Source organism: Manis javanica, chromosome 14 (genome assembly GCF_040802235.1).
Source record: "Manis javanica isolate MJ-LG chromosome 14, MJ_LKY, whole genome shotgun sequence".
NCBI classification, from domain to species: Eukaryota; Metazoa; Chordata; class Mammalia; order Pholidota; family Manidae; genus Manis; species Manis javanica.
The window spans coordinates 6253022-6275701 of record NC_133169.1 but is presented as its reverse complement, the minus strand read 5'-3'; the positions used below and the strand labels follow the sequence as shown (position 1 = coordinate 6275701).

The 22680-nt window shown below is 38.2% G+C and overlaps 1 protein-coding gene across 5 annotated transcripts in view; it reads left to right on the top strand.

The window, feature by feature from the left end:
• ATF6 (activating transcription factor 6) overlaps positions 1–22680 on the top strand; it is a 184029-nt gene that overhangs the window by 45992 nt on the left and 115357 nt on the right. For all 5 annotated transcript variants that reach the window (XM_073221565.1, XM_073221563.1, XM_073221566.1 and 2 more), the window contains one exon: positions 18999–19130. In XM_073221565.1, coding sequence (XP_073077666.1) covers positions 18999–19130 — 132 coding nt within the window. The remainder of the gene's footprint in view (positions 1–18998; positions 19131–22680) is intronic.

Here is a 22680-nt window from a genome sequence, read left to right as displayed (position 1 = left end):
AAAAAAACACCAAACACTTCCGGTAAGGAGGATCAGGGACAGAATCAGAAGATAATGGTTTTCTGAAGCCAAGGGTGAAAAGAGGTTCACAGGGGTGTGGGCAGTAGTACCACCTGCTGAGGGCTTGGGAGCAGCAGAAACCTGAGATGAGAGCATTGAGTTTGGCAGTTAGCAGGTCAGTGGCGATCTTGGAAAGAAGACTTACTAGGGATAGGAGTGCAAACTGTATTACACTTAGTTGAGAACTGAAAGGAGTTAATAAATTGAATAATTTCTTTGTTGTTAATAAAACTTTATTATGAAGATTTTTAAACCTATAGAAAATTAATAGAAAATAGCATAATGAACCACCTTTTACCTATCACTTCCTTCTCTCTTTCAACTTAAGTGTTTTATTTCATTTATGATTTCAAGGAGCTTTTCTCATTGACATTCTTGGTATTGTTTTATTCTGCCACTTCTCACCAGGTTACGATTTGTTACAGAATTTTCTTTCACTTGTCAAAGTTGTGCTTTGTGCTATTATTGTTTCTTACGAATATTATCCCAGATCAGATCTTAGCTCGTGTTGTCTAATTCTTTAGTTTTCTCCAGTAGAGTCAAAACAGTGCTCATCCCAAAGCAGATAAATGTCTATATATGTTCCTTTGCTGTTTCTCAAAAACTGTTTTTTAGTTACTCTTTCTTATCTAAGCTATATGAAGTACTCATTTATTTATTCAGGCAGACATATAGCAGATATTTATAGAGCACTTACTATTTCTAGGTACAGAGCAGGGAGCGAGTAATGCAAACATGAATAAAAGTACTAGAAGAGAAGTGGAAACAACTATAGTATGAGGAAGAATTACATGATGTCGTATAAAGTTATGGGCATATTCCTAAAGGAACATAGAAGGAGCCGGAAACTCTGTGATGGCAGACACAGTGGCTTTGTGCAGTAGCATTTGAAGAACAAATAAAGAGAGTAGGATTATGCTGCAGGAGGTGGGGGGGGGAGGCATCATGCTGTAGAAGCCCTCCTGAATCAATAGATTTGAAAAACGGGACAAGAACAAACATTTACAAATGAATGAATGATCTTCACTGCTGCTGAGGTGCAGGGCGGATATGTGGGGAAGGATCTCATCTCCATGAGGAGATAGATGGATCCATTAGGGAAGGAGGGAGACGAATGTCCCACTTTATCAAGAAAGGTTTGTGTCCAAAAAACTTGATGGATGGTGCAAAAAGAGGAATTGAGAATGAAAGTTTAAATGCTTGAAAATCCTGAGGAACAATCAGAGATCTCTATTTCTGTGTGGAAGGCTTTAGGAACAGAAAGCCAAGAAGTGGTGGGAATATTAGGAACTGTTCTAATTTAAAAAAAAAATCTTTCAAGATTGAAGAAAAGTAACAAAGAGCTGGAAGGAATGAAGAAATATTGAAGTATCTTTAACAAGTTGGAATATCTCCAGACACCAAGCAGGAAATAGGAAAGAAACTGGCTATGAAACTTGTAAAAATAAGGAACTATTTCTTCTAGAGAAAATATGACAAAAAGTGAAATACTAAAGCTATGAGAGCAACAGTGATTTGAAAGACTGAAACCTGTCCCTGAGCTAAATGTTGGGAATGGAGCTCTTGCCTTATGTGTATTATTCAGAAGCATTTATTGATTGACCCCATCATTTGCAGCCTCTTTACTGCCAGACTAGGGATCTCCTCATGACTGGGAGTCTGCCAGAGAGGCAGCAACTCCTCAACTGAACCTTATTAGTACCACCTGGAAGATATTTTTTTTAAATTTTATTTTGATATCGTTCATGTACAATTACTTGAACAGCATTATAGTTACTAGACTCCCCCTATTATCAAGTCCCCCCCACATACCCCATTACAGTACACAGCGTAGTAAGATGCTATAGAATCACTATTTGTCTTCTCTGTATATGCTGCCTTTCCTGTGTCCCCCACCACCACCCTGCTACATTATGTGTGCTAATCGTAATGCCCGTTTTCCCCCTTATCCCTCCCTTCCCACCCATCCTCCCCAGTCCCCTTTCCCTTTGGTAACTGTTAGTCCATTCTTGGGTTCTGTGAGTCTGCTACTGCTTTGTTCCTTCAGTTTTTTTTTTAATATTATTTTTTATTTTATTTTTTTATTTTGGTATCATTAATCTACAATTACACGAAGAACATTATGTTCACTAGGCTCCCCCCTTCACCAAGTCCCACCCACAAACCCTATTACCGTCACTGTCCATCAGCACAGTAAGACGCTGTAGAGTCACTACTTGTCTTCTCTGTGCTGCACAGCCCTCCCCTTGCCCCCCCCATTACACATGCTAATCGTAATGCCCCCTTTCTTTTTCCTCACCCTTATCCCTCCCTTCCCACCCATCCTCCCCAGTCCCTTTCCCTTTGGTAACTGTCAGTCCACTCTTGGGTTCTGTGAGTCTGCTGCTGTTTTGTTCCTTCAGTTTTTGCTTTGTTCTTATGCTCCACAGATGAGTGAAATCATTTGATACTTGCCTTTCTCCACCTGGCTTATTTATAATACCCTCTAGCTCCATCCATGTTGTTGCAAATCGTAGGATTTGTTTTCTTCTTATGGCTGAATAATATTCCACTGTGTATATGTACCACCTCTTCTTTATCCATTCATCTACTGATGGACCTTCGATTGCCTCCATTTCTTGGCTACTGTAAATAGTGCTGCAATAAACATAGGAGTACATATGTCTTTTTCAAACTGGGCTGCTGCATTCTTAGGGTAAATTCCTAGGAGTGGAACTCCTGGGTCAAATGGAATTTCTATTTTTAGTTTTTGAGGAACCTCCATACTGTTTTCCACAATGTTTGAACTAGTTTACATTCCCACCAGCAGTGTAGGAGAGTTCCCCTTTCTCTACATCCTCACCAACATTTGTTGTTGTTTGTCTTTTGGATGTTGGCCATCCTCACCTAGATGTTTATTGAACAAACTCCCACATCTATGGTCTTGTGTATCTATAAATCTTAAGCAAGCATTATGATGTTTTAATTGGTACAGAAACTGTGTAGGCTTTTAAAAAACAAATTTGGAGTTCTAACTGAACTTTTCAGGGACCACAAGACTAAGTCTGGCCAGACAAACCAATATTTTATTCAGTGCTTTTGATAGCATTTTCAGTTTAGGAACCTATACTCTTTCAGAACAGGTCACATTACCATAATAAAGTTGTTAATGTTGTTTCAGATGTTCAGTGTAGAATTGAACTTTTGTGCCTTCCTGGTGTGGGTCCAAGTGAAAAATTGTGTAACACACACGTTTGCTGAATATAAGTATGCCTTAGGAAACGTTTCCAGAAGGCACTTGGTGATGAAATGTAAATACATCTTACATCTAAAGTAAGAGTCTTGTCAGAGTAATGTTGAGCAGTACTGACTCGTTTTGAAGAGTTTTAGGTTACAGAATAGTCATCACACAGAGAAATAAACCAAACAGACTTCAAAGGGTTAATTTTTTTAGCCGTACTGATGTTGTGCTGTGGATGGTAAAGAAGGCATCTAGCTGTTTCTGGCAGAGGATTCAAAGAGCTGGCCCACTGGGTGGTCTGTAAGAATAGTAATGAGTCTGGGCAGCAGGGAACGCTGAACAGGGCCAGTGTGAGCTGGTAGGAACCCCTCTTCTCACTACTTATTGGGGTTGATTCTGTGATTATTAGACATATTTTTTTTTTTTGAGAGGGCATCTCTCATATTTATTAATCAAATGGTTGTTAACAACAATAAAATTCAGTATAGGGGGGTCAACGCTCAATGCACAATCATTAATCCATCTCAAGCCTAATTCTCGTCAGTCTCCCATCTTCTGAAGCATAACGAACAAGTTCTTACATGGTGAACGAATTCTTACATAGTGAATAAATTCTTACATGGTGAACAGTACAAGGGCATTCATCACAGAAACGTTCGGTTTGGATCATGCGTTATGACCTATAAACAATCAGGTCAAATGTGAATATTCGTTTGATTTTTGTACTTGATTTATATGTGGATCCCACATTTCTCCTATTATTATTATTATTTTTATTTTTAATAAAATGCTGAAGTGGTAGGTAGATGCCAGATAAAGGTAGAAAACATAGTTTAGTGCTGTAAGAGGGCAAATGTAGATGATCAGATGATCAGGTGTGTGCCCAAGGACTAAGTATTAATCCAGGCTAGACAAGGGCAGCAAGACATCCACGGATGCAGAAGATTTCTCTCAGAGCAGGGGGGGTGAGGTTCTGAGCCTCACCTCTGTTGGTCCCCAAATTCTCACCTGATGGCCCCCCTGCGACTGTGCCTGTCTTAGGTTGTTCCTCCCTTGAGGAATCTTACCCGTCTCTGGCTAACCAGTCGTCTTCCGGGGCCATACAGGGAAATGTAAAGTTGGTAAGTGAGAGAGAAGCCATATTGTTTGAAAAGTTTAGCTTTTTACTTCTTTGCAGATTTATGCCCTGTGGCTTCTATGCCCAGCACTTGTATTAGACATATTTTATAGTTAAAGAAGCCGAAATTTAACCCAGGTCTCTTTTTAAAAATCATTGCTAAAAACTCTTGCCTTCTCCACTCTACCGTAAAGTATGTTTTTCTACCATTGTTCAACAAACCTTAAGGGCTTCTGTTTTTGTCAATATGGTGGGCTAGAAGTACAGAGAAACTCTTTGTAGTTCAATACAGCAGAAAATGCTGGATTAAAAAAGAAATCAAAAGTCTTTTGTTTAATGGCTGAACTGAAGACAAAGTAAGGACTGAATCAGAGGCCAGAAAGATTGCGATGCATGACTCCGTATGGTGAGCTGGCATTGAGGTGGAGCTTGTCCTCGGTTATATCCTGATCCTTTTGGCCTAGAGTCTGGTGACAGGAAAGCAAGGTCTGGACCCAAAAGAGGTAGGAAGGTACACTGAGCCCCTTTGCCCCTTTCGCTACCCAGATAAGACTGGAATTTCCAAAGAATGACATTCCTCGTTGCTAAAAGAGAAAAAAAGTAGGTGGCCGTGCACATAGGGAGAGAGTTGGTAGGTACTTATCTTGGTATTGGCCTTGAATAGGATGGAAATAAAAAGTCTTCCCTGAGAATTTATTACCACAAGCCCTAACTCAACATAAGTTTGAAACTGAACTTATACTACTAGTGTGACCCCTGGCAGTAAAACCAAGAAAAAATTTCATTTAAGTGGTCCTGTGTTGGCAGTACTGCCAGGCTCCTGGCAAAAGCAAATGCAGAGCCTTCTCAGAGGAAGGCACTTAAACACCCATCTTACAAAAATTATCACAGATAGAGTTCCACCTCAACATGAGCCCACATTCCCTCTGTTCCCCCAAATCATGAAACAGCAGGAAAACAAGATACCATGAAGAAGACCAAATCAGACATTTGAATTAACAGATATAAAATATAAAATAAATATGTTAAAAGAGAAAGTTAAAGAATGACAAAGGAACAAAAGACTGTCAGAGTTGATCAAGACATTTTGAAAAAGAAAAAGTGGAAATATGATAATGAAAATTAGAAAAACAATGCCCAGGGTTACAAGAACAAAATAGGCGCATTTGAAGAAAGAAATAGTGAACGGGACAGTGGATCTGAAGAAGTGTATTGAACATAACACAGAGAGACAGAGATGGAAGCCAGGAGAGATGGCAGGAGCCGCGAGGGCACACTGCCGTAATCAAGTCATCAAAGTAGCATCACCAGTCAGGAGACACACTGACGTCTTATACCTCTTGATGGATACACTGAAAAGGGCACAGGGTCACTTGTGTGATATTCTTGCCAAAAATGTATAACCTGAATTTTTTCAGGAAGAAATCAGGTAAACCCAAATTGAGGGGACATTCTACAAACTAAATAGCCTGTAATCTTAAAAAATGTCAAGGTGTTCAGGAAGAAGGAAAATAATCTCAAAAGATGCAGAAATGAATGGCCAACACAAATAATAAATGTGGATGAAATTTTTAAAAAGTTGATGGTGTAAAACATTAACAATGTCTACTTTGTACGGTTAAAACAAATCAAGATGGAAGTCATACCTACACAGTAATACCTTATAAGTTGGGAGGGGTGTGACTGAAGGTAAAGCACCCAAAGTTTCTATTGTTTGGGAAGCAGGTAAAAATACTGATTGTTTCAATTTGTTAAATTACATTGGTAGTTTAAAGTTTTGGGGTAACCCCTAACAAAATGTAATTGGAATGTATCATTTCCAAATCTAGAAAAAGAAAAATGAAATGTGCTGGACAAACTCAATCCAAAGGAAAGCATGAAAAGAGGGAAGGGAAACTACTAGCTTATAAAAAGCGTAAAGTACGATAGTAGAAGTAATCCTAGAATATTAGCCATAATCACAGTAAGTGGGAATGGACTGAACTCTGCATTTAGAAGGCAAAGATGGTTAGACAAGGGGGAGAAAAAGTAAAACTCAACTTTATGCCATTTACAAGAGAAATATCTAAAAAAGTAAAGCTAGAAGAGGGCAAAGTTGAGAGTCAAAGGGTGGAAAGAGCAAATAGTAGCCAAAAGGAAACTGGAGTGGTTCTATTAGTATCAGACAAATATACTTAAATAAGAAAAGCATTATTAGACATAGCCACTATACATTGATTAAAAGTTTTCATTTACTAGAGGAAATACCATTAACATATACCTACTAATATAGCTTAGAAACAATAGTTGACAGAAGTATGGGAGGAAATTGACATTCGGTTGCCCCAGTGGGAAATTTTAAGGTACCTCTCTCATAATAGGCCACATTGACAAGAAAATTTACAAGATATAGATTTGAATATTATCATTACTTGATCTACTGGCCATATAGTCAAACACTGTATTTACCAACACAGTGTTTGAACTATATATGGAAATGTTAAAAGTTAACTGTACTAGGTCATAAGGGAAGTCTAAACAAATTTCAAAGACTAACATAGACTGTGTTCATTGTCAGTGAATTAAGCTAGATATCAGTAACAAAAAGATGGTAACTAAGAACTCCTGTATTAGTAAAAATTAAAAAGCACAATCCTAAATAACTCATAGGTTCAGAGCAGAAATGATAATGAAGTTATTGCCATACAGTTTTAAAAATGCTATTTATCATGTTGTAGGAAGTATATTAGGTAAAATAAGCAAATTGAAGAATATTTGCAGTATGATTACATTTATATGAAGTTTAAACCAGGAAAACTATACAATATGAATATGTGCATATGTGGTAGAGCTATAAAGAAAAGCAAGGGAATTGTTATTACAGAATTCAGAAATGGCATTGGGCAAGTTTCATTCAGCCCCAGGCTAGGCTAAATATTTCTTTTTGGTGCTCCCAAATTGTCCTGTTTGCATATCTTAGGAGTTACCACATTTTACTAGTCATTTGTTGGTGTATCTGTCTTCCCTACAGGCTCTTGTGTTTTTTGTTTTAAATAGAAATTCTGCTTACTCCATTTTTTATATCCTCAGCATGTAGCATAATGTTTATAGTACATGGCAGACACTCAAAAAGTGTTGCACTGAATTGCTAGGAAGGGTTTTGTCAGGCTGATAAGATGAGGGGGGGCACTTCAGGCAGAGGGAATACCATGAGCAAATGCTTACAGAGATGAAAGAGGATGGCTTTCACCTGCAGTCAGAAGCAGACAGGGATGGCGAGAGCTCACCTGACTTTTAGGTTTTGCTTGACATATTGAAGCTATTTAAAAAATATTTGCTGGATGATGGTTGAGTGGCTAAATCAATGAACCAACGAATGATTGAATGAGCATGAGTATAACAGATGTGGGGGAACGGTAAGCAGTAGAGCCTAAAGGGTAGGCTTTGGCCAGGTCGGAGAGGGCATCATGTCCCCTCCAAGAGAGAAGGGCATGAAAACAGTGGCTAATGCAAGGCCATGCTCTAGAGGGACTGAGTAACGCGGTGTCTGTGCTGAGTGGGCCCTGAGGAGGGGGACAAATGGAGATAGTTACTGGAAGGAGAGGCCTCAAAGAGAGGAAAATTAAAGATTTATGAAGAGAGGAGAGACAGACATTCCAAGGGAAGGGTAGACAAATGACACTAACCAGGGTACAATACAGAGATGGAAAAGAAGTTGTCCCCCACCCCCGTCCCACCTTTTTGCTGCCTTAAAAAAGACAAAAAATGTTTCTTCACATCTTGGGCCTTTTATGACTGAATAAATTATCTTTTTTTTTTTTCTGATTGCACACTTTAATTTTCATAGCCATTCTGCATCTCATGACTACTAGTTTCTGTATGATCAATGTGCTTCTAATCATTTTTCCTGTACTTAACCTTCCAGGAAATTGGATAGGATACAGTACAAATGACTTTCAAGTTTAAATTTTATGAGGCTGAGGAAGAGAGATACTTTCTTTGTAGGGAAGGGTCTTAACCTTTAGAAGTTCCTCCTCTTGGGTTCCTAGTCCCTTAAAGCAGTGTTCAAAGCTTGCACAGTATTTGTTGCTATTCTAGCTCATATGCTTCTGTTTGATTTGTAAGTTTTGTTGTTAAAAGGTTTTACCTCAAGACCATTTTGACATTAGGCAAGTTTAACTGCCCCCCACCCCCACCCCGGCCCCAAAGAATGATGTAAATCTGGGACTTATGCAGATATCAGGAAATAGAGTGGGGTTGGAGATATAAGCAGTGTTCATTTTTGATCCTTATAGAAATATTTCTTGTAGAGGGAAGTTGAATTAATTTGAGAAAGAGAGGGGAAATAAGGGAAGAGAAAGGGAAAATAAATTTATTTTGATGGAAAGAAAAGAATTACAAAAAGGTTCTCTTAGCAACATAAAGTTTAACCAGCAACAAACTGTACTAAAAATACTTTCTTCATGAAACAGGATGATTAAGAGCCAGTTGGAGAAACGTCAGTCTGAAAACTACTTAAAATTGGTTGTTTATTATCAGTTTATTAGGTTTTGAGTTTTGTTGACTATTGCATAATGGTAGGGAGTACAGTTTTTATCACAAAGGTTTGATGTTTTTGCAAATTTTCCTTGCCTCAACAGTTTGGGTGACTTTTTGTTAAATTCTTTCATAGTGGTTCTCAGTCATGGCTATACATTATTATCACTGTGAAATCTTAAAAGAGGGCTAATTGAGGTCTACTCAAAACCTATGGAATCTGGTAGGATGGGTGTAAGTCATCTGTTTTTAAATAAAATACTGTTCCCAGTTGATTCTGATGTACATCCACAGTGAGAGACTGTACAGTTTTTATTTCTCTCTGTACATTGGTCCCTATGGAAACCGAAAGAGTGCTTATCCATTAAATTAGAAGATACTGTATTTAAGAAAAGTTTTATTAAATCTCTAGATAGACACCTCTGTATTTATAGGTTTGTCTTATATAATTGAGGAAATTTGTGGACCTCTACTTTGGACAGAATAGAAGCTACAGTGTTAACTCTGAGAAAGGAATTTCTGTCGCACAGGATTGCAATTTATAAATTCTTTTGTTATTTTTCCCTTTTCTATTTTAAAAGTCACTATACTCATCCTCCTATAAATAACAAGCTAACATCCCAAGGAGGTTTAAAATATACTAGGTTTTATAATTTTAAAATTTTAATTTAAAAAATTGTTAATTAAAAAAAAACAAATGTTTGAAGTTGGAGATGCCTTTTTCTTATTTGTTCTGGGCGAGGTGCTGTGCCTACACTAGAACTGGGATCTGTGTAGTGTGAGACATCAGACTTGGATGAGGAAGGGTAAATGGGTAAATCATACTACTAAAGGGCCAGCTAGCAGCTCTGTGCTTTATTTACAAGACTATGTTATAAGGAAAAGGTGACCACAGAGAATATGGCATTGAATCTGACTTGTCTGGAATTGGTTAGACATAAAATGTCTCTATTCCAGAATTCTCTATGTTTGTCAGCTTTTCATTATTTTGTAGAAAGAATTGTAGCTTCTTATCCTGAGAAGAGTTTGTCCCCAAATCTGGCTCCAGTTTTTTCCCCTTAATGCCGAGCACATTTTGCTGTGTGGTATCACTATTGGCTGTAGGTTAAAAGTTACTGTATAACTTAAATGTCAGAATTCAAACCACCAAGTATGCATGGTTTTGTTCAGCCAGAGTTTTAAATGAAACCTAATTGAGGTGCTTGGCTAAATGCACTTTCCACATTTATCAAAGTGACACATAAACTGAGGAAATACAATACATCTAAATACCAGGTGTTACTGACTCCTGGTTGCAGAGAGGAGGCAGAGCTAAGGGCAGTCCTTTCCCCGAGTAGTCTAGTTTCTTCATGTTCTTCAGAAAAAGTGGGCAAGGTGGTTCTCTTTTCTTCTAGCCTCTGTAGATTTCATCCTTTGACATTATTTGGTGCTTCTCAAGCGCAGAGCTGAGTTTCGAGGGCATGGGCAATTCTGTTGATGGTTTTTAGATTTGGACTTCTTGTGGGTTGTAAGTAGAGAGGCCTTTAAGGAGTCTCCCAGTGGCTTCATCATACCTCACTTGGCTGTCTTTTCCCCCAGACTTGAGTTGTTAAATGGAAGGGAAAGGCAGTTGAAATCAGAAACCTACACCCTTTGCTAACTTACTTCTTTACTTTGAGGAATCACTATGCCACTTTTCAAAGAAAAAAGGACATAGTATGATAAACTTGTGCTGCTTTCTATCTTGTGAGAGAGGGTCACTGAGAAGCTATGGCCGATGAGGAAACTGTCAGAATTTAAGTTGTATACTTGACATTTTCTTCAGACCACAAATCGTAGTTAACATAAAACACAAGGACCAGTGGATGGGGTTTGTTTGAAGTAGCTTTTTCTCAACCACCATTTTCGGTACTTGGTGTATCCAGGTGGAAGCACACTATATAAGGTGTCAAAACATAAGTGAGAAAGGAGCACACAGCCTCACTTGGCAATAACTGAAGGTCTAGTGTAATATTAAGGTAGTATAGGTTAACTCTGAAACTTTTAGTTGTATGAAAATATATATATATTATGTATTATTTAAGCTTCTAGGCAATTTTCCATTAAAGCCTTTTCTTCTCCAGATTTGAGCTTTACTGTCATTTTTGTAAACATCTGAAACTTGCATTTTAAGGGTCATTCTAACAGACTGTTTTTAGTTGAGTTATGGCTAGTGTAGCATGAACTGAGTGTTGTGTGCATTTAGACTACTTGGTATCTGTGTGTTCTGAACATAAAGTGGCACTAATATGTTATGTCCAGTCAATGTGTCACAGTTTATGACCTCTGAGGAGCTGGAAGGGAATTACAGATAACATGTGTGCCTTATATGGCGTCTGTCTCCACCCTTTTGCCAGAGTTCTCAGTGAAGCAGCATTATTTGCTTTCATCTGTCCCCAACTTTTTTTTTTGGTGTGTATTTGAAAATGTGGAAATAAGACAGTTGGAAGAAGATGAATAAAAAGTGAAGATAATTAGTTCTAGAATAATCTGGGTTGGCTTATATTGGTACCATGTTTGTTTAGTTGGTAAAGATGGTGGTTTTGTGTGTTTGTTGTGTTAAGCTATTATTTATCGAACACTTACTATGCACCAGATACTAGTCTAAGCACTTTATATAAATTATTTCCTTCCAGAACTATAAGGTAAGTATTATCCCCATTTTACAGATAAGAAAACTAAAGTCACAGTGCTTCTGTGGCAGAGCTACGATTCACAGTCTACCTTTGGAGCCTTTGTCTTAATCATTAAGGAGCAACAGCTACGCAGGTGGAGAAAAGAGATTGCGTTAAATTTACAGGCATCTTTTTTGACATTTAAAATGACCAGAGGGTGTCTTTCTCAAGTGAGAAGATACCAAAGATTGTTCCCACACAAACTTTGTGTATTAACCATTGACTCACTGACTTCAGCAATCTAGCATGTTAGTTATCTATTGCTATGTAACAAACGGTCCCAAAACTTACAGGCTTAAAACGACAAGTCATTTACTTTACTAAAGCGTGTGCAGTATGGGCGGGCTCAGTCAAAACAGCTCTTCTTTGCCCCATGGAGTGTGTGCTGGACTGACTGCGGTCAGAGAGGATGTACTTACAAGATGGCCCACTCGTCATTGCCAGCTCGCTGATGCTGACTTCAGCTGGGACCTCAGCCAGGGCTCTGTGCTGGGCCTCTCTGCAAGCAGCTTGGCCTTCCTCGAGTATCGTAGCCAGGTTCTGAGAATGAGCATCACCTATTAGAAGAGCACCTGCTTTATAATTGTTAACTGAGTTAGAGAAAAAATCTCATGTTTTCTGTTCATGTTGGCTAACTTGGCAAAGTGCCCCAAAATACAGTCCATGTTTCTTCTCACGGCCTAGCAATCCCTGGCTCTGAGGACTCTTGTTAAAGAGTTTTTTTATCTTGACCTGAAGATTTATTTTTTCATTCAGTCATACTTATGTTTCTAGTAAATTATCCCCAGTTATTACTAGTCTGCAGAAATCATCTGTAAACCATTCAGTAACCAGAGAGAAAAATCTTTGTTTAAGGTTTGGAGAATTTCCTTGACAACTCCTTGTCTGTAACCCCAGTTGCAATGAAAATTAACATAATTTCCTATTCCTGGCTCTGGAGATGGTGTAATAATGAGTTCATTTCACTACCTGCTATTCTTGAGTTGTAAATTAGTTCCCTAAAATGAAGATCTGGATTTTTCTGTTAACACGAGACATAATGGTACATAAAATTCATATGTTTGTTATAAAAAAAAGAAAAGAATGCCACCTATAGGTCAGGCATTTTCCTAGAACAAAACAGATCTCTATACTCATTAACTTGTATTCTAGTGAGGACAGACAATAAACATTAAAAAAAAGTAAAATGATAACAGTGGTAGATTCTTTGAACAAAGGGATAAAGTATAGTAGGATAAATGGTTTTACAAGTGTGAAGGCGGCTGTTGGAATTGTAGTTTTAAGTAGTGATCACAGCAGATACATTGACACGTAGACATTTGAGCCAAAGCTTTAAAGTGAGAGGGTTGGTCATGGGATTATGTGAAGGAAGAGCATTCCTGGCAGAGGGAATGGCCAGAGATCGGGCCCTAGGGCAGAAGAATGCCTTGCGTGTTCCCAGAAATGCGAAAGAAGTCAGTGTGGCTGGACGAAAGTGAGCAAGGGGAAGAGTAGAGGAGGTGATGCCAGAGAGCTAAGACGGAAGGAAGGTTGAGGTTAGTGAGGCCCTTTGGGTTTTTACCATGATTGAAATGAATGAAGAGCCATCTGAAGGTTGTGAGCGCAGGAGTGACATGCTAATCTGACCTAGATTTTAAAACAGTCACTCTAGTTGCTATGTCGAGAATAGCCTGAACTGGCAGGCAGGAAGACAGGCTGTGCCACTAACTCCTCTGTGTCATCTTTGGGACACACAGCACTTTTTGATTTATAAAAGCATGGTCACATCTGTCATCTCCTTTGAATCTTTGAAAAGCCTTGGGAAATATTTGAATTTTTCCTATTTCACATATGAAGAATTGGAGGCTCAGAGAAGTTAACCAACTCCAGTGTGGAGTCTCAGAGCCACACTGTGACCCCAGATCTCCTGACTTCAAATTCTGTGCTCTTCCCCCTATCCTGCATTAAAACTGGAAGAAATTTTTCGCTGTTTTCAGCTTCAAGTGATTTCACATTTTCATGTGTGGTTCTCAGATCAGCAGAGCAGCAGCAATGTATGGGTTTCTTTGGGGGATGAGAATCAGTATTATTCTTACTGCTGAGATGACTTGGATTGAAACTTCACCAGCTCTACCGTAAGAAAGCAGGTGTGCGAAGTGTAGAATAGATTCTGAGATGTTCCAATTTTTGTTCAATTACTTGGTATGAGAATGGGATATCTGAAATCATACCTTTTAAGGATTAAGTGGCTTCATAAATAATCTAAAACAGTTGTTGGCTTTTAGAGTTTCATAAATGAGAAAGTAAAGTAACAATTCTTAAAATTCTTTTTCCAGGCTTTTGGGGAAATTGAAATTATTTGTGTTTTATTAATCTGTGCTTTTCAGGCCCACTGGCCCATAGCACAAATGTACACTGATAATGGTGTAACGATTATTTTGTGGCCCAAGACTATTCTGACTATTGCAGAATAGCATGTTTCTGATCATATAGGTATAAGAACTTCTGTTTTCTTATTATTTATTAGGTTGTTTAAAAATACTGACTAGAACCTGATTTAAACTAATCATGAAAAGAGTTTGATGAGATTGCTTTATTACCTCAGTTCTGAACTGTGATCAGTCAAGGAATGTGCAATCATTATACAACCCTTTCTCTGACTTGAAGTCACCACTTTCATTATTAAAACTTTAATTTTCCCAAAATTAAAAAAAAGGGACACCAAATGATGCTAAAACACTCATGCCAGAAATCTAAAAGTTCACATCAACAGTTGTTTTCTCATATTCTTTTGTACATTTGGTCATTGCCAGAATGGTCAGATTCCTTCTTAATATTTGTGGTGTCACAAGCATACTAAGACAATCTTGAATTCTGGCAAGGAAATAAAGCTTGTTCATGTCTTTCAAGTATTAATAAAAACAAGGGAAATACAAATCTGCAGTTAATCAGATGGTTAAAATTAGTGTCTGTAGGTCATTTCATAGTGGTCGAGCATTTGTAGTTTTGGGGGCTGAATTGGGCTGTTGGCTTGCCTGTACTTAGCAAATGAGAAGTTTAATTTTAAGACTTAAAAAAAATCTACAGGAATGGAGGCCAAATGACAACGATCAAAAACAAGTAAGTGAAAAACCTGAGAAGATTCTTCACAAAATTTCTTAATATAAGATTACCTTTTCAAAATCATCCCAGGGCAGTAGGTTGATTTAAAAAATGAGACTCATGGGCTGTTTGGATCCTAATTTTTGCCCCATCACTCACTCACTCCCTTATTTAAAATATTTTATTGACTGTATGATGGATGTGTTGTGAAGATCTTTTTTGTGAAGCCCATTGAATGAGATCTGAGTGAGCTTTTTTGTCTAAAAGAAGGTAAGAATTACTAAAGTAGTTAGTTAAAGGTGTACTATCATTGTACCGTGATAGTCATTATCAGCATCAACAGTGGGAAAAAGTGATGACTTTGAACCAAACCAGTCAACATCAAAACTGACTTCTAGCAAGCGTGGCTGCTAATGTGACTGTAGCCCAGCCCGGTTACAGCTGGAATAGGCTAAACTGATAAACTCAAGGCATTCGCTTGTAACAGCCATAAGCAGTGAATTGAAATGTCAGTTTTCATAGTGGCATTAAACTCATTCAAAAGAACAATGATCAGTAAAAGGGCTCTTTAAAAACTTCCAAGTATTAATAATTCTGAACTAATTTACTTTGTAAGTCCCCCATAAACTATACAGATGGCCACTCTTCCCCAAACTCTCAGTTTCTGTTAGATTCATTGTGAAAAATGTGTAGCTTTTAGGGATTGAGGTAGGAATAATACTGTGTAAAAATAAGATTAGTTTACAATAGTGGTTCTCGAACATTGGTATGTATCAGTCAGTCTGGGACGGGGGCCTGACGACTTACATTCTGACCAGTTACCAGGCCCAGTATCACACTTTGAGAACCACTGCTGAGGACGGTGCATTCTGATCTGGAGAAAGTCATAAGTTAGTGTGTTAATTGCTCATTGACAGTAGGATTCAAGGAAGCAGAAGTGTAGAGGTTACTTCTAGAAGCCTAGCAGCCACTTTGACTTGGCAGTTAACCAGGACAGAGTTACCGAGGGCGCCTCCTTAAAGAGGTGTGACCCCCTGGCCAGGATATAGGAAAGCAGAGGAACTGTTCTAGTAATGCTGTTTTTCAAGTGGTCTAGATGAATTGGAGATAAATGTAATACAGATTTTTAAAAGAAAAGAAAGTAGATTGCCCCATCAGACCAGAGAATTTAACATTAATTGTAGGGAAGATTCTGATAGAAGAAGGAATATGACACCCGGGAGCCAAAATTAGAACAAGAATACAACACAGAAGTTTTGTTTCTTATATTGAATAAATTGCTAGGCTTATGGATATTGTGGCAGGCAAGGCCATCCATAATCTAGCCCTGCATTATCGTTCTGGTCCCTTTTCTTTCTCCTCTCTGATGGTCCTCTTCTCACTGTACCTACACATGCAGATGCCCACCCGCGCACCCTGTCCTGCTTTACATGCTGTTCCTGGACAAAACGTGCTCTCCAATGCCTGTGCGCTTTATTCCTATACTGTTCTAGCTGAGTGAAATGCCTTCCCCACTCCTCTCCTCGTTTCCACCTGTTTATTTACTGCCTGTCATTTAACATACTTCATTATCCTTTGTAGAGGTCCCGCGCTCTGGCTCTATACTTACATAGCATTCAGCAGTAACTCCTTTCATGGCACTAAGCACACTGCCTTAACTTTTATCTATATCAACCTCCTCCTCCCCCACCCCCCTGCCATCCCCCATACCGTATATACACCATAATTTGGTGTTTGTCTTTCTTTTATCTTTGAGTCTTTAGCATCAGATACGGTTCCCTGATCATAACAGGTATTAAGTACATGTTGAATAAATGAATGAATCAGTCATTCTGTAAAATGTTGTCAACATAGTGTAGAAATGGCATTCCCAACCTAGATCCAAATCCTGGCTTCATTAATTACTTAAGAGCATGGCCTTGGGCAAATTGTTTAAATTCTTTCAGCCTCTACTTCCTTTTCATTAGTACATAGTAGGTGCTCAAAAATGCTAGCTGCTGTTATACTGCATTTGCATCTTAGAAGAACATTTAGCAGTCTTGCAATATCTTATCGATCAAGATGGGAAATTTGAACTAGGTGATACTGTAGTTAATTCATAATTAAACATACATTTTTACACAGCTCTCCCTCGGGGCATGCTCCACAGTTCAATTTCTTTGCTCTTTTCAATATTTTATAAGAGTTCAATTGAGGATATTGACAGCATGCTTAGAACTCAAATTTCTTTTGTGAATTAGGATCCTAAAAGTTCTTGACTGAGCAGTAAGCAAAATGATATTTTAAAAGAAACTGATGGAAATTCAGCTGGACCAAAAAACTCAGTTATATAAATGCATGATTGGAAGTGGGAGAAGAAGGGAAGAGAAGGTAATGGTTCAAAATCAGTTTGTAAGAAAAGAGGTGGGATTTTCATTAAACCAGGCTCAAATAAAGTATGCTGTAACTGCCAAAAAAGCCCACATGATACTAGTTTGTATTAGAGGAAGAATAATGCCTAGAACAAGGGAGGGATCAACCTGCTTCGTCCTGTAAGGGTCATAGCATCTGAGAAGCATATTGACAGGAGGGTGACCAAATACGCTAAAGACGGTGCTGTGAAGGGGAACGTGTAGAAGAAACCACAGCGCTGAAAAAGAAAGCTTGGGGGAGGGAGGAGAGGGTGCCGGATGTCTTTGGACATGGGAAGGTGGCTTGTTTAGACTTGGTTTGAATAACCAGAGAGTCGAGCACCCGTGCCAAAATGTGGAAGTTTTAAAGAGGCACATTTCTAGTTCAGACAAGGGGAAACTTAACAGGGTGGCAGAGCTCCCCTTGGGCATTAGAGGAATCGAGGGATTTCTTCCACTGAAGAGGAAATGTGGGTATGAATACGGGTATTTTACTAATACAGTGTAGGGATTGAATTAATTGAGATTCTGGAAACTGAGGGGAAAATTCTTAACATTGGTTTTGTTTATAATATACTTCCCTTAGTAGGATTTTTGGTACCACATTTGAAAGAAGTTAAAAGTAAATATTTTTTCAAAAAGGTAAGTTTCAAAAAGAAAAAAAGATTGTACAGTTATCATCACACTCTTCATTTGGCTTCCCTACAAAGTTGTTATGGTTTACTGCCTGGTTCATGCTTTCTTGAATACTCACCAAGCGAACTTTTTCTAAGTTTAATTAGATACTCCACTAGGCCTTTTACCTCATTTGCAGAAGGGTTTATATTGTGGGGACCTCTCAGGTGGGCCGTTCTTTCTGAAAGATAAGAATGTAACAAACATAAATCATAGCAAAACTAAATTTTACACAATGGCCCTAATTTGGCCATGCACCTCCAGAGAGTCTGCCCTGTGCCGCAGTGCCTCGGCGTACTGTGGGGGAGCCACTAGACAGCAGTGATTCTGGGGGTAACGAATTGAGAATGGGAACTAGAGTAAGAGATCAGAAAATTCTAGAGATGTACCTGCTTCCTGTTCCCCCCAACACCGCACTCTCCAAATCTGGAGGCAAACTACTCTACCTCAAGGAATTCTTGGAACCACAGGGCCCTGAACTGTGACCCTCTGGCATCAGGCTTGCTTTCCTCCTGCACTTCATCCTCCAGATAGACCCTGGTAGCCCTTCTTTTGTGCCTCCCTAGAGAGAGTCCCTTTGTGTTGAATTTTAAGATTATAACTAATGTAAATTATGCAAGTGTCAGTATAAAATAAAGTGCACACACACCACACATCTTATTGATGAGCCAAATCTAAGCCAGTGACCAATGAGTTAAGTGTTACATAATCATTATGCTATTTGAAATATATGTATGTTTGTCCCAAATACTTATGCCCATTAAAAGGACAGACACTGATGAATGAAGGTATTCGAGAGGAAGAGGAGAAAGAAGCAAAGTGTACATAGGAAGTTTTTACATGTGCATAAAAATAGAAGTATTTTTAAATAATTTTTTGTTAGCTTCCTTTGGTAGCGTGTCTTCTAGGATTGTGAGAGGAGGCTAATGAATTTCTACTTCAGTATACATACTGTAGAGTTTTGAAAGCATATAGAATAACTGACTTTGTTTAAACAGTTTGGAACTAAGATATATTCATACAAAATTTGTATAAAAATTTTTTTTAGTGTTTTTCCTATGTACAGGATGTCAGGGTGGTGATTTGACCACATCAAGTAGGCTGTTTTGTCTTGCCTTTATGCTTAGCATTCTTGCTGTGTGCATGGACCTGCAAAGGAATTCAGGTTTGCTTCATAGCTACATGTATAGTGTGCATATGTGTGACATTTTTATTTTAGTTACTGTTTCACATTTTTTTATTTTCAGCATTTTGGAACAGGATTCCAGGAGAATGAACCCTAGTGTAAACCCTGCAAATCAAGGGAGGCATCTTCTCGGCTTTTCTGCTAAGGAGGTGGAAGACGCGTCAGATGATGTCATCCAGGAAAACAGCTACAGGTTAGATGTCATGTGTCTGTTAAAGTGATTTAATGAAACTGAAACAGGGAAGTATGTAGTATAACTTTACACCCAAGTTGTTTATACAGTTTTAATTAGTAAAGCATACAAGTAAGTTATTGAGGCCATTCATAAATTTCACTGTTAAGATCAATTCCAAGGATAAATTTACTTTCTAAAATCTTCCCAATTTTAGAATTCTTAGACTTGTAACCTTAAAATCCCAATTTGTGTGCACTGATGTACATATTGAAACACAAACACTATTGTATATGATGCCATTAATGTAGTTATTTATCTATCATATTTACACATAGTATATCTAATATTTGCTGCCTATATCATCAGTGGCAGATATGATATGGTTGAACCTATTTGTAATCATTGGATAACATCATTTATACTTGTTTATTGTGATCTTTGCTGAATCTCCTTCCCTTGTTACAATTTTATAGTGTCTTGGCAAATTGCCATATATAGCTTGTCAATAGTAAAAGATTTATAATTTTATGAAAGTACAATTTCTCTGTTGTATTACCTGGAAGGTTATAGTGGACATTTTCAGAGCTGTTTACTTTCTGATAAACATTTCTTTGTGTTACCTGGCATTTTTATTAGAGCCAAATGGAGCTAGGTCCTTGGCTAACAAACCGAAGGGAGGTCACGGTGGCAGCCATGGCACGACATAATGCTTGAAAATCATATGAAGTTTCGTTTTCTCTCAACTCTAAGATTTTTATAGGCCAAGAGCCACAGGAGAATCATTCTTCTGATTTTTATTGTTACACCCGCGCCACTGAACAAGATTATTGTCATAGTCCTGCAGGCTTGTCTCCATTTAGCTTTCCTGGAAAAAATGCTAGTATTCATTTTTTTTCAGGAATCTGCAGTTTGTAAAGTACTATGCTGAGTGAGGTGGGGGATCCAAAGCATTGTATGACAATAACTAGAATGAATTATATGGCAATAACTATGGTTATATAGTTAGAATTATATGGTAGTAATTATAATGCAACATAGAATGTGACAGATGCAGTAATATTGGAAAACATGACATAACATTTCCTGCTTGTTTTACAAGCCAAAGTTAGGCATACTACTGAAATACTGATCTCAGTGGTCACTTAACAGTATCCTTGAATATATTGTTAGAGTTTAATAGTATCTTTAATGTTACTAAATAATCTGTCCAAGTTTGCCCTATGTGTTCTGTAGTTTTGAGTTCTGTTACTGTCCACATGAGATCCATCAAAGGTTACATTTTAAATTTAATAGTCTTCGGATTTATGAGAGTTTAGAGTCCCTTAGGTATGTATAACTTGAAGCTAAAAAATATACAACAAGTTACTGATTAAATACTTGATATTATAGTTCAGGTAACCTTTACAAGAATATTATTTATTTGGCAGTAACCACAGTAAATAGAAGCCTTCACCTATTTGTCCACATTTGAGTTAGGTAACATGGTGGCACCTGGAAAGCATAGTACCCTGGTCATCCCAGTTCATCCTAGAGGTTTGAGTGATCTGGGGGCTGTAATTCATCAGCTTTCAAATAGTACATAAAATGCAAGCCATCTTTCTCTATCCCTCTTTCTCTGTCCCTCACCCCAAAGTCACCGTTTCCTGTGTATAATCTGTGTTACTGGTATTGGCTAAAAATGGAAAACATTATGGATTCTTGTGTACACACAAGGTTCTTGCTTTAGTAAGATGATATTGAGTAATTCAGGAGATTTAAGTAGGTATCATTCTATTAATTTGGTGGTTTGCTTTTCATTGTAAATACTGTATAAAAGATACCAAAAATGTTTGTGAAACATTTGAAAGCACAAATATGAACTTGGTTTGAACTGCATTTTATGTGTTTTATTTACCTCAGCCATGACACTGGTATTTATTTTCTGATGCAGCTTGTTTCATATTACATTTCATTTATTAGGGAAGTATTGAGTATTGAGTTCAAATAAAAAGGAGGTAGAATTTGAATCCCATAACTTATAATACTGTATTTGCCGATCATTTAATAATTAACTGCACATATTTTTTTAGTCTTAGAAGTGTGCAGTATATGATCAGATAACCATATAATTTGTCAGCCAAACTGGGACACTTTAAAGAGTGAACGGCAGTGCTAGTACTGACTCCATCAGGACATCAGGCATATTCAGGACTGCACTGGACAACCAGGGAAGGATGGTCCCCCTACATAAGGCGTCAGCATGAACTGGTCTTTCTTCTGGAAATTCTCATTAAGTTGAGCTTGCTACTACTGGCCTATACTTTAGTTTTTTTATTTTTTTCCTGCTGAATTTTTTCCTGCTGATACGGAGTGATTTGCAAGCGGCCTAGGACCCCGACCGTCTCAGGGTTCTGAGGATCTCATTGTCCTGAGCTTAGATTCTCCCTCTTCTTTCCCCTTCAACTCCATCCAGTCCTTTCCTGGTATTTCTCCTATCAGACTTTTTTCTTCTTTTCCAAAGAATATTTTTGGCTGATAGAACAAAGCCCTTTAGCACTGATGTGCAGAAATCATTACTAGATTTGATTACATTGAAATAAAATTATAAATCAGAATATGTTTTCAAAAGCAGTTTTGGGCTTCTCTGATGGACTACAGCATTGGTATTCCTGTAAGTATGACGACTTGATTTTCAAAATAAGTCACATGTGACAGGTCTTTGTTCTTGGTTTATTCAGTGGAGCAAACAGCTTCTTTCTTAGGCATTCAGAAGTTACCAACTACAAGGCAGAGTTTTGGTTTTTTTTTTCTCCCTCAGCATTAATTTCAGGCTGATCTCCTTTTGTGTGTGAGGTTATTACCTGTGTGCCGCCATCTCTGTTTGATTCCAACTTAATCCTAGTAGGCGATAGAGGACTTTGAGAGTGTTCCTGGTGCAGGTTGCAGGGAAGAATGATGTATCCTCAGCTGTTTGCTGCATTTCCATTGCGTGCAGTATACACAGAAGTCTCTAGCTTGGACCTGGCAGTTAGTTTTCCACTCTGCCAAAATTGTTTTAGTCAAGGGGGCCAGTGATTTCATTTTCAGTCTTCTTTGCAGCCTCCTTCTCTGTCCAAATCTCCAGGTTTAGAACTGTAAACTTTTTAGTTTTCTTTCTGCATCGGCAACTCATCTATAATTTAGCACAGAATCCATATCTCTCTATCCTGACAATTCTCCAACTTATGTTTCCTGTCCAGGCTGGAATTTCCAGACTCATGTATCCAGGAGTTTCCTTGGATTTGCTCTATTTTAACACTTCCAACTTAGCACATGCACAGTGGTCTCTCGGTACCATGGTCTCCATGGTTCACCTCCATCCACTTCTCTACAGAAATCTTCCTCATTTCTGTAGGTGCTGTTGATACTCCTCCCTAAAATTGTCTTGAATTGGGCCACTGCCCTCCATCTTCACCGCCATCACCATGTTCTGCTCTTGCCTGGGTTCCTGTAGCTTTTTCCTAGCTGGTCTCCCAGTTTCCCTTTTTGCTTCCATCTGTGGTGTAATTGAAATATATCACTTCACTACTCAACACCCTTTGTTCTCATT